The sequence below is a fragment of the Dreissena polymorpha genome, chromosome 10 (genome assembly GCF_020536995.1).
Source record: "Dreissena polymorpha isolate Duluth1 chromosome 10, UMN_Dpol_1.0, whole genome shotgun sequence".
Classification (NCBI taxonomy): domain Eukaryota; kingdom Metazoa; phylum Mollusca; class Bivalvia; order Myida; family Dreissenidae; genus Dreissena; species Dreissena polymorpha.
Genome location: NC_068364.1, coordinates 44,729,438 through 44,745,008, shown reverse-complemented (window position 1 = coordinate 44,745,008; position 15,571 = coordinate 44,729,438). Strand labels below are relative to the sequence as shown.

Below are 15,571 nucleotides of genomic sequence, written 5' to 3'. Positions count from 1 at the left end.
AATGTGTGTCACATAAATGATTAGTAAACATTATTGAAATTGATTGATTATCATTGATTACTTGTACATAATTTGTATTCACAATATAATACACTTTCCACTTTATTGATATTTTTCGTTTCAAGAAAGTCATTTCATAACAAAAATCAAGTTTAGGCTGAACGTGTCGTCCCTGATTAGCCTGTGACGAAACTTTGCGCACATGCATTAAACCCCTTTTCAGAGAGAGCGTCTCATATACATGTAATGCCGTAAAGTGAAGCAGAGCTCGCGCAGCTAAATGTGTTCATTGTGTTACTTATCACTTATGGTATTTTGCCGTCTTTCTTTGAGTATGACAAACAAGTAGTCTTAATATTTCAATCAGTAAGTCAGCATAACCTTAAACACTTAAGCTGCACATCTTGTTGTAAGACATACTTTAAGATGAACCACCCAATTTATGTTATATTCTAGATTACCGTTAAAGACGCTGTCCACCGAAAACAATGCAATTCATGTTAAATGAGCATCAGTTCTTGGAAGAAAAATACTTTTTATCACAATTAAGACTATTTCGTTTATAAGTAATACATTTAATTATTGTTTATATAGAGGAAATATGTACGTGTAGTACGCAAGAGTTCATGTAATTTCTCGATGTACTTTAGATGTATCACACGCTATCGCTGCTACAGCACCATGATAATAATACTTGCAAAATTTGTATTATTCGACCGATTTCAATGCGTGTTTCCGGTAAGATATTAATCACAATGCGTATCTGGAAAGTAGTATCAAATATATATGTGGGACCTGAGCTTCAGTCATGATGTTAATGTCTTAATTAATAATCAACTATGGTATTCTTAAATTCAGAAAGCAAGATCGAGTTGAAATTTGTGATTCTTAAGCAATTGTGGCATGAGCATACGAATAAATGGTAATTTGTTCTGTAACATATGAGCGCGACATATGACAGTTGCAAGGAAGTGTAAAGTGTGGCTCTTTATTCTAATCGTTTCGGTCCTTAACTTTGTGTACGATACACAGTATTGTATGAACATTAAGTTTTTTTGTAAATATGTCATCGGTCTGTAATGCACCTCATTATCGATGTCGTGAGACACAGTTTCCGCGTAGAGCAATCAAAAGAAATACTACAAAGTTGGATCTTTTATACATCAAATAACTGCATTAACGTGTTTTACTGACCGTAGTATGTAATTCATTCAACCGATGAAATTTGCTTATACGCCGAAAAGACAGACAATAATCAGAGATGTTTGACTTATTTTACCACCATGTTACTTTAAAAGGATTGTAGCAAAGAAGACTGCAAAGCGCTTTGAAGCGTAGTGAAATACTATCATAAAAAAACGGTGCATGTATTTAAATAGGGAACATTTGAAACCCTAAAAACACATACAAAACAAACAATTCCTGTTACTATCCAATTGTTTACACAATAAACAGCAATACCTTCGTCAATGAAATATAAGACATTAACTGTTTACTACTTGATTCATAGTCTAGTATTTCATCGTCAATTAACGTTATAATTATCAACTTTTAAACTTGGTAATGTGTTTTTCGTAAAGTTGTTTGTCAATACGCATGTCACTAACACGACATCGCTGATACGCGCATGAATGCCTGATCACGTGTCGAAACTATACGACATCGCTGATACGCGCATGAATGCCTGATCACGTGTCGAAACTATACGACATCGCTGATACGCGCATGAATGCCTGATCACGTGTCGAAACTATACAGATACAAAGTAAAACCACTATCGATTCCGTTTTCATGTTAACAACGAGTCGCATATTTTCATGAATTATCTTATGTGGCACATCACACACCGATACGATGGACGCGACATAAGAAAGTAACTAAGAAAATGAGTATCATGTTACTAAGACCTATATAAAGAGTGAAGGTTGCTAAACTAGTGACACTACCAATAGCTTTTCCTTGTTTTGTTAACATCTGGGCAGAGCTCCAGATCAGAGGCGTATTTACGCATCGAAAAAATAAAGAACCGCATTTAAAATCGGCCCAGTACGTAACAAAACGCAATACAAATCTCGGTACGTATTTTTTATCGATTAAAGTGCGTAACCGGTTTAACCAATAATTCAGTTGAGCTTTTAGTGTTAGTTAACAATTGAATCAAAGGTAAGTGAATCAAAATAAGCTTATAATAAAAATGGCGGCCCATCATGTTTGTTGATAAAAAAGGGACGTTTTAAGTGACCACCGGCTCCTGCTGGAATATTTTTAAGGAACGTCTGTTCATGTCGTAATTTTGAATTCATTCTATTTGCATTTAATAATATAAATAACAAATAATAATATTTCTAGATTAAACACGCCATTTTATGTGTCACTTTTCTATGGAAATGGAAAATACCCCTAAATATTCATAAATATCCTTTATGGCTGAAACAAAGGAGTAAAATACGCTTTAACAATAATATCAGGGGGTGAAATACCCTTTAGACTAAATCCTTATCTGGAGCTCTGCATCTGGGATTTGTTTTAAAAATTATTAATATAACACGACTGTTGTGCTACAGTTTGTTGTATCACACTCGTTAAAAGTGTCATGTTGTATTGGAAGTGATGAGAAATACGAAGTCATACAAACAACGAGTGCGACACAGCTCATCGGAACACCACAGTGGGCTAATGTTCATTTGACCTCCTTACGATACAAAAACAACGAAAATATTCGTGAAAACAACAATTATATTCGAAATCTATTCTTTTTACGTAAAGTTAAAATACCTCACGTGCAGTACGATGACGCATATAAATTCTTGGCATGACGTGCAACATTCGTGAACGGTCTAGTGTAGTGTCTAAAAATAGAACGGGTTTTCTCAATGACGCTCGTACGATTTAAGGAAGAAAAGTTAACCTAGCGACAAGTCCACACATTATTAATTTATAATATGTCATTGTTGCAGAATATTTTATTGTACTTTTTATAGAACATATTAATAAGAATATTTCGTTCTTGTAATGTTTATAAAAACGACATCCCAGTCTTTAATATCAGCAGATTATGTTCATGTCGTATGTTATTGAACATAACATGTTGGTTAATAATTCGCCTTGGAGATTCATGTGCTTTTTTAAGAGCGAATGTTTCAGTATGCAGCAAAACTGCCCCGTATATCTTATTACTGCCCAATTAAACTGAAACAAAGTCATAAGTAAGCATTGACTGCTAAGAGACGTAATCTTTAATCCGCCACCCCACTCTAATTTACATTTGAAAATATCTTACTATGTTGAATGTGTTATTAACAAATATAGACACATTTGTTAATAGCGTTGATTTATTCGATATTCAATATATGTTTGGATCCATGACACAAAATGATTGAAACACTTTGGGAATCAATGCAACCTGCTGCGCATAGGTTATATACTGCACTTGACACACAAATCGTTTGCATGTATTGTATCGATGATAAACAAAATTTTCATTATATGTGCTCATTCATGTTATAATAGAAAACAATATAATTTTATGTATATTTACAGAAGCGTACCGCTGCAATTAAAGGTCGTATGTGCACATTTAAAATAAATAAAAATAAATGCATGATTGAACCAAAAAACACCAATAACTTTCGTAGAACCAAACTGTATTTACATAATATCTGTCTAATCATAGTAAATACAAGTGGAACATTTGTTCGTGTTATTAACTTATCGATGATATTACGCCCATTGAAATTAAAACATTACATAATCCACTTATATTTAATAATTTTTTATAACTGGATTTTTCCCCAATAAAACACATTATTAATATAAGAGAACTTTGGACATTTTAAGGCACACTCGAATACATGTTACTATCACGCATTCCTTTAAAGGGACCTTTTCACAGATTTGTGTATGTATTGAAGTTTGTCACGAAATATTTTAAATTGATTAATGTAAAAACTTGAACTAAATCGCTCCAGTAATTCACAAATAAAGTAAAAGAATAAAAAAGTAATCCTCAAATGAACTCTAACCACTGACCATTGGAGTAAAGGTCTAGCACTTAAAACACTCGACCATCCATACTGATATAGTACGTGGAGTATTTTATAGTTTATAAAGCAATCCTCGTAATGTCACAAAAAATAACGATAAGAACAGAACTCTTCAAATTATTCTATCATTTCGTGTTTGTAACGTTTTATAATGTTCATGTTTTGAAATCGTCAAAAGATTCATATAATGGATATTATAAAGCATAGTAAAGGTCCATTTAATATCGTGTATATGTTACCTAAGTAGAGGATTCCAAATTTGGCTTAGTTAATGCATACAACCATGTTGATTGAAATTAACATCTTTTTGAGATGATTTATGTAATTTCTTTGCCGTTTTGTTTATGGCTTCGTAGTGACCCAACATAGGTTCAATTAGGCGACAAATAGATTATCTTAAGTTTCAATTGTGGTTTGGAAATTTCACAATAGCACGCATATGTATGCGGCTTTGTATTGATATATTAAACGGACATACCTTAATGTCCGGCTTTATGAGAAGTGTTTTCGTCTGAAATAATAACACAAGTATCGTTTTATTTACAAAACACTTACAAGAGGCACGTTTTTTTCAATACAAATTAAATGTTAAAATTTAGTAAGTTAATATTAAGGTATACACGTGGACACTAAGACACGTGCGAAGGAATGGCTATTGGACACGCGCGGTAGAATGTGACTACACATGAGGAGTGGATAGCTCATGCATCCTCAATATAGTAGTCACGTAGTAAAGTGCAATGCGAAAATTGGAAATTATCGCCTGTGAAAATATATGTTGATAGTATTATCACATATACATGTTAGTAGACTTTCAGTGGCGATTTTGATTAATGTTTCGCTTTGTCAAACGTTCAGAACAAGCATAATATTAATTTTTACACATTCTAGTATTTTTCAATCCTAAAATTTACATTAATATAATTGTTTGTGAGTTTTAAATTGACATACTATTTGCCCACATGCACATGCACGCCGCAGATGCAATTTTGGAATTTGTAGCATGTATAATATTGTACTGACCACTTACACTTCAAAATTATAAACAGAGCAGAGCACAAATTATTACGACTTGTACACAGTACATCGTCAGTCTAAAATATGCATTCTTCTAATAATAGTACGTTACACACTTACCTACAAACTTGCATGTTGTTTATTGAAATTTTACATTGTTGCTGATGTGACAGTGGGCTATTATGCTTATAATATTAATGGAATATAAACACAAATGGAAATTCATTATCTTACGCATACCATATGGACTATTATTCTTATTATAATAATATGTAACACATGTACCTAGAAACATGCATGTTGTTTATTCAAGTTTGCAGTAAGCGACAAAGTAGTCCACGTAAACTTATACCACTTAATGCACTTTATTATAAATGAATAACATAGATTAAGTCACATTTATTCTGACGTTTATAATAACTTTATATGTATTACACGACATTTTCTTTTTTTATAAGGATATTAATGATATTCTGTGAAGTTTTTAATAAAATCACGAACGTAAAACATGATGTGATATTCTAAGACGCTTCGTCAAACGTAGTCAAACAATACTTAAAATAGTGATTTCGGTTCGCGAAGATAAAATTGTATTTTCTTTCAATTAAATGCATGCTATTTAATCATTCAAGTAATTAAGACAATATCATGTTGTGAAGTTGACTAAGAATATCGTTCGTTTAATTGCAGTGCCTCGAATTCAATCGAAGAAAACGTTCGGTTTGTAAGTTCGTTATCATTAAGTCGTATTAACTTTCATAGTACCCAAACACACTGTTATGTCTTGATAAGGTTCTTACCTTGAAAGCATTTTTTAAATAAACATAGGTAAATTAAGTTAATCTCAGTGCTTAGACACACATAATTGACGGATAAATTCACGTAATAAATAACAATACATAACAGACGGTAATGGTCGTGTATGAAAAAAAAAAGAACAGTAATCGGCAGAAGAAATAATATACATAAATCAACACACATATATCAGTTTCCAATATGTATGCATATTTTCCAATTGGGAAATTATACAAATGTGTATGCGTCAGCAAAGAATATGCGTTTATCGTAAAGCAGAGCAGTCAAACATCAGTTGTAATTACAATGTAATCCAGAAAAAAAGATGTGGTTTTTACAACACATATAATATTTATATAAGTTGTGCATTTGCAAAATATTAAAATACATGTACACGGAATTTACATGCCTATTTTTCAATAGCGAGCCTTAATATTCGGTATATTTTTGTATAGATTATGCTTTCAAGGTTCCCTGGCGTTACTTTGGAAACATGCAGCGCGGGAAAACAGCACGCAGCAGACATCCGAGAGGTTCGCACTACACGAACAAAGTGTTGGGTCATTTATGATGGATCTGCTTCTTGCAAACTCATGTTCAGGTATTACTTAGAAGTGCAAATTTGCAGTTATTTACACGTTAAGGGTATCCGAATATCACACGTGCAATGTAATTCAGTATTGCGAAAATACGATTTGAACAAACATAAGTTTAGAAATAATTAGTTGCTTCTTTTGTTAGAGTCGGTTGGTCGCATTATATATACACGTTATTTTACACTATAAATAATTTTATTGCTCAAATTCATTATCATTGTATGCCACAGGTATTGTATGCTTTTAGTGTTTTATATGGACATATTCAAGTAATGGGAATATTTAACAAATGCAGCGTTTTTTCTTTCTGCGTTGGGAATCGTACTGGCACCGGCAAAATCGGGAAATTTAGCGCCATTTATTTGCATCAAGTTCATAGACATTTAACTGGGTTGTTTTTACTTTCGGCACTCGGAGTTTTCTCTTAATAGCGACATGTTCAGGATATATGGTTATAACGACCCATTCTAAGTATTAACAATTCACCTCAAAGAAAGAAAACTGTGAGCTCCTGTCGTTTAAGAATCACGGTTCAGTTAATATAAATACAATTCGTCGTACCATGGCGATTACGTTAAACAATAATCGTTTTAATTGTAAGTTCCATGAGATAACGAATCCTGTCGCCAGTATCGGTTTATTTATTTAGAACTTCTGTCTTCTGCGGATTGGATTGAACTACGGGCTAATGGCTACTTAAATCGTTAACAAATATTGCCATCCTATTTAATTAATCTTGATATCAGATGTATAAAAGCATTGATCGAAGCGATCTTGAATTTAAATAGTAATATGACCATAACAGACAATTAAGGTTTTAATATTTTATGACCGTATGGCAGTTAAAAATGATACCGTGTCAGTGTAATCGTGTTACATACATTGATTCATCGGCACGTTTAATGCGACTTAACGAGGCAAAGATCTATTTATCGAACAGCCTAGACAATTAAGTCAAATGTTTTATCATTAATATTTACCGTTACAGCGCTAACACTAGTATTTATTTTAATGAATAAGCGTGTTTGTTAATGAATTCAATTTTGGAATGTATTATCCCGAAATGTATTAATTCAGTAAGCCTAGCGACACGCATTGTTAAGACGATCCAATCCTATAAAGATTTTTGTTATAAAATCAAGATATAAGTTACTGTACATCTTTGTCGGTTTGTTTGTATTGCTCCATAACAGTTCGTTGATTGAGGTTAATACCGATCGGTTAAAGATGGTATACGCTGGACGACTCATTGGAATACGGAATAGTGTTCAAGCAGCATGAGGGCCGTCCAATATATAATGTGTATGCTGGAAATTATTGGTAAGTACTGGTTATTATATAAAATGTTTGAGGTGGAAACATAGGTAATGTTGTATTTTATGTGACTTGATTTTATGAAATATTATATATGGAGCTTTTTTTTGGAAAATGTTTGTAATTGAACGACTTTAATTGCGTATTTAAAAATCAAGATTTCTACCATTGCTATATCAATATTAAGTTAAATATTGAAATTAACGCGTACATGCAGAGTAATGTTTACGCAGTTGTGTTCTTAATATGCAAATATAATTATTATAAAGATTTTTTAAATAAAATGATGACACATTATTCATGTTTCTGCAAAAGAAAAGGTAAATAGATATGTTGTTTTGTTTTAATATAAACGAAATTAAACACTTTAAACAATTCTATGGGTTTATCATTTATTAATTATGAAACTACGTCATCAGATTTATGCCAAAAATATTTTAGAAAGCTTGGCCAGATTATCTTCGTGCAGATGCAAGATAGCGAAGTTAAAAAGACGCCTTCGATATCTGAGAATAATACTCAATTTTGTGATGAATAATGTCGATTTATTAACTCGTACGCTCCAATGAGGTGGTCGCATTTATTAACAAAAGATTTGATAGGAAATTAAAGGGGCTTGTTTACAGGTAAAGAAAATGTTAAAAATATAATTCCGTTTATGGATAATCAGCAATTTAAATCGATACGATACTAAATAGTTTATACACGCTTGTCATTGATGATAAGGACATATTTTTGTATATCGCTTGCACTACAGAAATTATGTATACATTCTGAATGTACAGAGGAAGCATATTCAATATTTTCTCCAAATGCCCCGAAGTTTTTTTTATATATTAAACCTGTTTTATTCTTTTTATAGTTAATTAAGATTCTTCCAAATGTTATAGCTATGTTAGTAAATAGACCTAGTGACAGTTTTACTAATAAGTGAATCTGATTACAATCAGCATAACAGGCTTTTTACGTGTTTTTATGGGACATTATAAGCAGGGTAAGGTATCGCGGTAGTCTGTGCTACTTTTAAAATCACAAAATCTCAATTGGATTTCATGTTCGTTTTACTATAATAATCGATTAATTTGTGTTGGAAAATATACATCCGATTACTTCATTTATAATAAAATTCAGATGAAAAAATAATTATATTAAACGAAATTAAAACATTTCAGTCACTTGTTTCTATTAATTGTGTGTAATGTTCCCAATTTTATAGACACACATAGGGTGACATTAAATAGAGCAGCCAAAAGTTATATTTACTGTTTAAAATTTTCAAAGATGTAGTTTTTTCTCACACAAGCTTGAAATATCATTTAATAAAGTATATGCTACCACTGTGTTCACAAAGACTGAATAAATTACATTGGTGATGAACCAAGCATGTTTGAGCTCAAATTATGTTATTGGTGTTCTTTATATTGTCCATATAATGTGGCCAAAGTAAACAACATCAATACCATAATCACGATTGCACAAAACACGTTGACAAGAACGGGCTGTGTCTTTTTTCGTTGAAAATAAAATAATGCAAATGTATAGTAGCAATATTGTACCTTTCTAGTTTTTATTGTCCGACCAACATAAGTTTAGACCAAGCATGCACGTAAAAAGAAAGTTTCAATGCCTCTTTAAAAAAAGTACAGCTCATAGAAATAACACCACATATAAATGACGGCAAATACAAACTATTTACAGAAAACATCATATTAAATTATTTGCCTTTGAAAGCGATCTTTCTTTTTCTAGGAGCTCGGTTTGTACTCGGTCAGTACACTGCCGCATACGAAACAGCCATTCGCAGCAACACTTTGCTTGATGGAGGTTACGATCCTATTTCCCGTCCCAAGGCTACCACAGAGGTCAGAGTCGGCATCGGTATCCTAGCTATCGATCAACTGGTATGAATAATACGCTAATTTACAATATTCAACACTCAACTTTTTTCTCTCGTCACTACCAAGTAATGCCGCCATCGGCAAACTTGCCATCGATTCACACTACGCAAACACGATTCATGATCACGTAAGTACACACATTTTAATAGGTTCAGGTTCACACAGTACTTAATGTTTGTTACCGTAACAAATTCCACACTTACTACAGTCTGAGTAAAGACTTAATTTGTACAGAAATCGAAATATCTAGTATACGGCACATTAAAATATTGTTACACTAAGAAGTTTTGCGTATGACAATAATGGATGGCACCACCGTTAGGGCTCCCTGTGAAAAAGACGAGAATCCTTTCCACACTTTTGAAATACGCTGCTCAAGTAAGTTGTTGTGGTAGTGTGCTAAGGGGGAATGCGTTCATCGAGAGATTCACTTTCCATATAATATACAATTAAATGATTCAAATACCCGCCAAACTTACGACGTGCTATTTAATGTTTATTATAACGCACTAACACGTGCTTATTGATACCTATCAACGTGGTTTTCAGGATCTTCGAAACCAGATGTTCACGTTTGCTGGTTGGATGGAGGTGGTAAGAAAACAATTCAACATAGAACAACGAACTGTAAACAATGCATGGACTCAGCCAGTAAACAAACACAGAGCGCACCGCATTACTGTTTTTTTTTTAAGATTGCACACCAAAAAATTATATATATATAGGATGTGGCACGAGTTGTCATATCATACCATATTAAACGAGTTCAGGAATTTTGTTCGTAAGCGTGCCTTTGGCGAGCTTACTAACGAATTTCCTGGACGAGTTTAATGAAATATGGTATGGTATAACAACGAGTGTCAGATCTTTTTTATCACATGCTTTTAAATGAGCAAATTAAATAAATATTTTCGCTAATATAATGATAAATCCCGAATGTTATTTACACTTCGTGACGTCATTTGACGTTGAAACGTCATTTCAGCAAAATAACAAAATGCGATTGGTCAATAAACGAAAACTAAGCCAAATAAAACGCTTAAAAAGTATATTACACATGTGTAAGAAAAAAATATATGTAATGGTTATATTAAATGGGAAACAGGGTATGGCATGTGATAAAAATAAATAGTTTCACCTTTGGTTTAATCATCGTCGAACAGCGCAACATTAACGTTTATGCCAAAGTGGCGTCGTTTCACTATTGACGAATTAAGAGCAACGTCGTTAAAATGCACACAATAGGGTTTCCAATATTTTTCACTTGTTCATGAAAAGTAGTTCGGTCATGATACATCTTACAAAACTATGAACAATTAATCACATTTTATCATGAACCAACCGTTTATCATCGGAACTTAAATTAGCGTTCTATTTATATTTGACATATTAATGAATGAATTACATATGAAACATTCAAATCGATATCAACGACAACATCGACATTATACTTTTGAATTCAGTGAAAAAACAGAACGTTTGACCTCTATGTATTGGTTATATTCTGTATGCAACAGATCACAAATTCCAATGCAATTAGTAAGTGGTAATCGATAAATATCATTTTGAAATTGAAAATAAAATGCATTTTAGATATCATTAACGCTGAGTAGAACGTCTAATCACAAGTGTGTTTGTTATATTGAATCGATTTCCGTTTGAATCCAAACGGGAGTTGTCCGGTAATCTTCAGGAATGGCGGGACGAGAGACTGAAATGGACCCCGGCAGCAGGAAATGGGAACATAGAGAGCGTCTTCTCAACGAGCGACATTATATGGAAACCGGAATTAGTCATAGACAATGCGTGAGTTGAATACTAAGGTAGCGATTCCATGGCATTGCTGGTTAACGGATGTGTTTATGTTGTTGCTCATGATGACGACGATAATATTGATGGTGAATACAATAATGATGAAGATACTGATAGGCGACGATAATATTGATGGTGAATATAATAATGATGATGATACTGATGATTGTAATGATGATAATGATTATGTTGTTGTTGATGATGATGATGAATGATGATGATGATGATGATGATGATGATGATGATGATGATGATGATGATGATGATGATGATGATGATGAAGATTATGATGACGATGATGTTTATGCTGATGTTGATGGTGATGATGATGGTGACGACGAATCTGCATTTTCCGTCCACAGGTTAGAGGACCTAGGCGTGATTACGGCAGACAATCTCAACCTCAGATATGATTTCGAAGGAGATGTGAAGTGGGAACCTCCCAGACTTTTCAACGTTCACTGTCAGGTAAGTTTTGATTGGTGTTAAGTAAGTTGTTAGTTTATGTGTAGGAATTTTTTGTCTTAAGGCCAGTTTTGTGTCGCAGTTGTCGAATGTCAGATCAGTTGTATGTTGGAATTGTCCAGTGTCAGATAAGTAATATCTGAAAGATTTCGTATTGATCTCTTCGGCTGATGGTCCTTTGTTCGAGAGAGGTACTTATTTCCTCTCCATGGGTTACAGGTTGACGTGACGTTCTACCCGTACGACCAACAGAAGTGCTCCATAGTTGTGATTGGATGGAGCTACACGGTTGAAGAAGTGGATCTAGCATTCCTGTCCAAGGCTATCAACACTGACGACCTCGAGTGAGTTATTGTACAAAAAGAACGAATTAGATCACATTAATAACACGTGAAACATATACACCTGGGGGAGGCAATTAAACTTGTGTAAACGTGTACGGCATTCGTAACCTTAACACTGAAGCGATTCGTACTCATTTAACATTTAAAGGATATTGAACTTAATCTTATAGCAACGCTATTTAACAGAATTATTTAAACAGGGAAATTTTGCATTGAAGATGACCGTTTTTTAACTCCCTGTTAATGACCAATCTATTGTTTTAGTCCTTTTTACAAATTAAAGCCTTACACTATGTAACCATTGTTTTTGATGTGGTGTGCACTTTTCTTGGTTTTTGAAGTTTGATCTCAACACAACGTGTTTATGAAGATTAATATACGAAAGTAATTGCCGAACAATATTTTGTTTTCACCAAGAATGCAATATAAATTTACCCATGTTACATTGTAAGATGTTTAGATTTTTATGACATATACGTTATTTGATGTTTGGGAGTGTGGTTGTTGGAGCAGTTTGTTATATTCTTTAGTCTGGAAACGCATCAATGCATGTAGTCTTTCATTATGTTTAATATAAGGCGCATGTTTATGGATGTACATACATAACATAAAGTATTCTATCGCAAGTATGCTCGTAAAAATGTTTTGAACCGCGCTCTTACAAAACGCATGTACGTAAAGTTAGGTCCCACATTAGCATGTGCATTCCGCATATGCTATTCAAGGAAGACACCGCTTAGATGGATTTTCGTTAAGAATAGACAGCATCTTCACGAAAAGAAAGTTCCAAAAGCATTAGCATATGCGGTCAGCATAGATTATTTATGGTGGACACTTTACGACATGAATTAAGCCCGCTCTTCTCAGAGAGCGCCACGTTTATTTTGTCTTAAATATTTTTTTAACATAATAAGATGTTTCTGATTGTAAATATCTCCGCTTCTTAGACCATATGTCATACTTGACTTTCGTTTTATTAGAAATTAAAAATACAGTTTCTTTTAAAACGAAAGTCGAATATTTCAAAAATGCAACATTATCTAAACATAGAACACACGGCGAATGGATCGTCACGCAGACGGAGACCGTGAAAGCTGTGTTAGAGGAAACACTGGAAGACGGTACTAAACGTCGATTTCCACAACTTGAGTTCTGGATAAGCATCCGTATGTTTGTGTTTTGAGATTTGTAACATTATTAAATGCACAAGTATCTCAATAATTTAACGAAAAGACGAGCTTCATGTAGACAGGTAAGCACTTAAAATTGCGTTAATTATTTTTAATATAGCGTATATGTCTATACAACTACATCACACTGCATTTAACTTAATAACAGCACGTTCCGAAACAACAAAAGTTACCTTTATAATGTTACAACACACAAATTAATTCCTCTTTACAGCACTATTCAATAACAACCTGCCAAAATCAAACTGCAATTGTTCTGAATACATATTCTCTTCGCTCTTCATATTTGAGCAAACAGTTGTCGTCATTTCCAGAGCGGCGACACGCGTTTTACAACCTCAACGTCATCATGCCTGTGGTAGTGACGTCACTACTGATCGCACTGACGTTCATCGTGCCATTCGAATCAGGCGAGAAGCTCTCCTACATTCTCACAGTTTCTGTCCCTAGTCGTGCTCCTTACTGTAACTGCGGACGCACTCCCTCCCACTTCAATCACAGTTTCCAATCTAGGTATGCATCGGTAACGAATACATAATATAAACATTAACTGGGCATGTAAACTCATTTGGAGTTTTGACGACGGGTTAATAAAAACCTGAACGGACAAAATCTAATTTTAACACGAAACTTGCTTTTTTTATAGTGTGTCAATTTTTTTCAGCTCGTATATTTGTTTACAATAAAAAACAATGTTTAATGTTTTGCTTTTAAAATTAACTGGATGTTAATGTTTCGTGCAACACTGATCAGGGTTCCAAATCTCGATCTACTCAAGACCCGGTAATTTAAATTGTTTTAGGACTGGTCATGATTTCTACGGTTAATCTCCCAGAGTGTCAGTTAGTGTCATAAGTATGAGTATTAAGTTCTAGTATACAAGAAAATGATCTCCCAGTTGTTGCCGGTAGTTTGTGTCATAAGTGTGATAATTAAGTTTTAGTATACAAAGATATTGTATGTTAACTGTCGGTCGGGATAAAACTGAAAACTTCCATACGAGCAACATCAAAGAATACTACGTCACTCTCAAAATTTCTTCTGCTATTGCAAAGAAACACACTTGCCTATTTTAACGACACTTATTCGTGTTTTTTGGTTTTGGTGCATAGCTATGTACCTCGGGATCGTGACGGTCCTGTCGGCGGTAGGGATGCTGACAACAGTCCTGCTGCTGATGGTCTACCACAACGAGGATGGTATCAGCGAGTCTACATCCGCCTCAAGTGAATGCATTTTGTTGATCGCTAGGGTCGCCGCTACATTAATCTGCTCGTCCAAAAGACACCTCATAGGGCGGCGGGTCTCATCAAAAGTGGTAAAAGTGGTGCCCGTGAATGGTCATGAACATGCAGCCTTGGAACAGCGCGTGAAGAGCGCTGAATCAGGCAAAAAGGGCGCCGACGACGAAAAAGCAAACGTAACCTGGCAGGATGTGGCTATAATTCTGGACAGATTCGTCTTTATTGTATTCCTGGCGGTGACTGTCGCCATTAACTTTGGATTTCTGGTAGGACTCGTTGTTGGTGGGAAAACGACTGTTCCATAATGACGTCACAACAAAAGCGATGGCGTCACGTATCACATGAAGTTATGTTGATTGCCATGTACTTAACTCTTAAATATCTATAAAGTTTTATAATTTATATTTTTAGAGAGATTAGACAGAATATTATTTGAATGACAAAAGGTTGGCAGTTTGTTTAAACCCAAAAGATCTAACATATAAAATTCCCAATTTATTTTATCTTCTGTTTTGTGTACATTGCTTAAAAATATTGTCAATAATTGCTCATTTTGTAAGATTACAATACATTGACTTTATAATTAAACTGCATAACTTATTTCACTGTAGTATATGCTCATTTATAGCAGACATTTAAAGTTCCCGTTTCTGCTCGTGATGTTTTGCTAAGAATATGGTCGAACGTCCATTTTCGGGGGATAAAATTCGGAGATAAATACGGCGACCGGAAAATACAGCGCATACAATACAATAATTGTTATTGTAGTAATTAAATAAACTTCTGACATTATTCTGATGTTATAGTTCATCGAGATGACAAGGCACAATCACGTATGGCACATTGTGTTGTA

The 15,571-nt window shown here is 33.9% G+C and overlaps 1 protein-coding gene across 1 annotated transcript; it reads left to right on the top strand.

The window, feature by feature from the left end:
• Positions 1–7,488: 7,488 nt before the first annotated feature.
• Positions 7,489–15,023, top strand: LOC127849079 (neuronal acetylcholine receptor subunit alpha-2-like). Its single transcript, XM_052381801.1, has 9 exons — positions 7,489–7,771; positions 9,515–9,666; positions 10,213–10,257; positions 11,357–11,469; positions 11,838–11,943; positions 12,160–12,284; positions 13,335–13,450; positions 13,789–13,938; positions 14,587–15,023. Exons 1-9 carry the CDS (start codon positions 7,729–7,731, stop codon positions 15,021–15,023), a joined length of 1,287 nt encoding a protein of 428 aa, XP_052237761.1. The 5' UTR covers positions 7,489–7,728.
• Positions 15,024–15,571: the final 548 nt, after the last annotated feature.

Bases quoted from the DNA above. Each gene is read 5' to 3' on its own strand.
- LOC127849079 (XM_052381801.1), top strand. From the start codon at position 7,729: ATGAGGGCCGTCCAATATATAATGTGTATGCTGGAAATTATTG. The intron at 10,258-11,356 runs GTAAGAAAACAA...GGTAATCTTCAG, and splicing joins TTGCTGGTTGGATGGAGGTG to GAATGGCGGGACGAGAGACT. The intron at 13,939-14,586 runs GTAACTGCGGAC...TTTGGTGCATAG, and splicing joins CCCTAGTCGTGCTCCTTACT to CTATGTACCTCGGGATCGTG.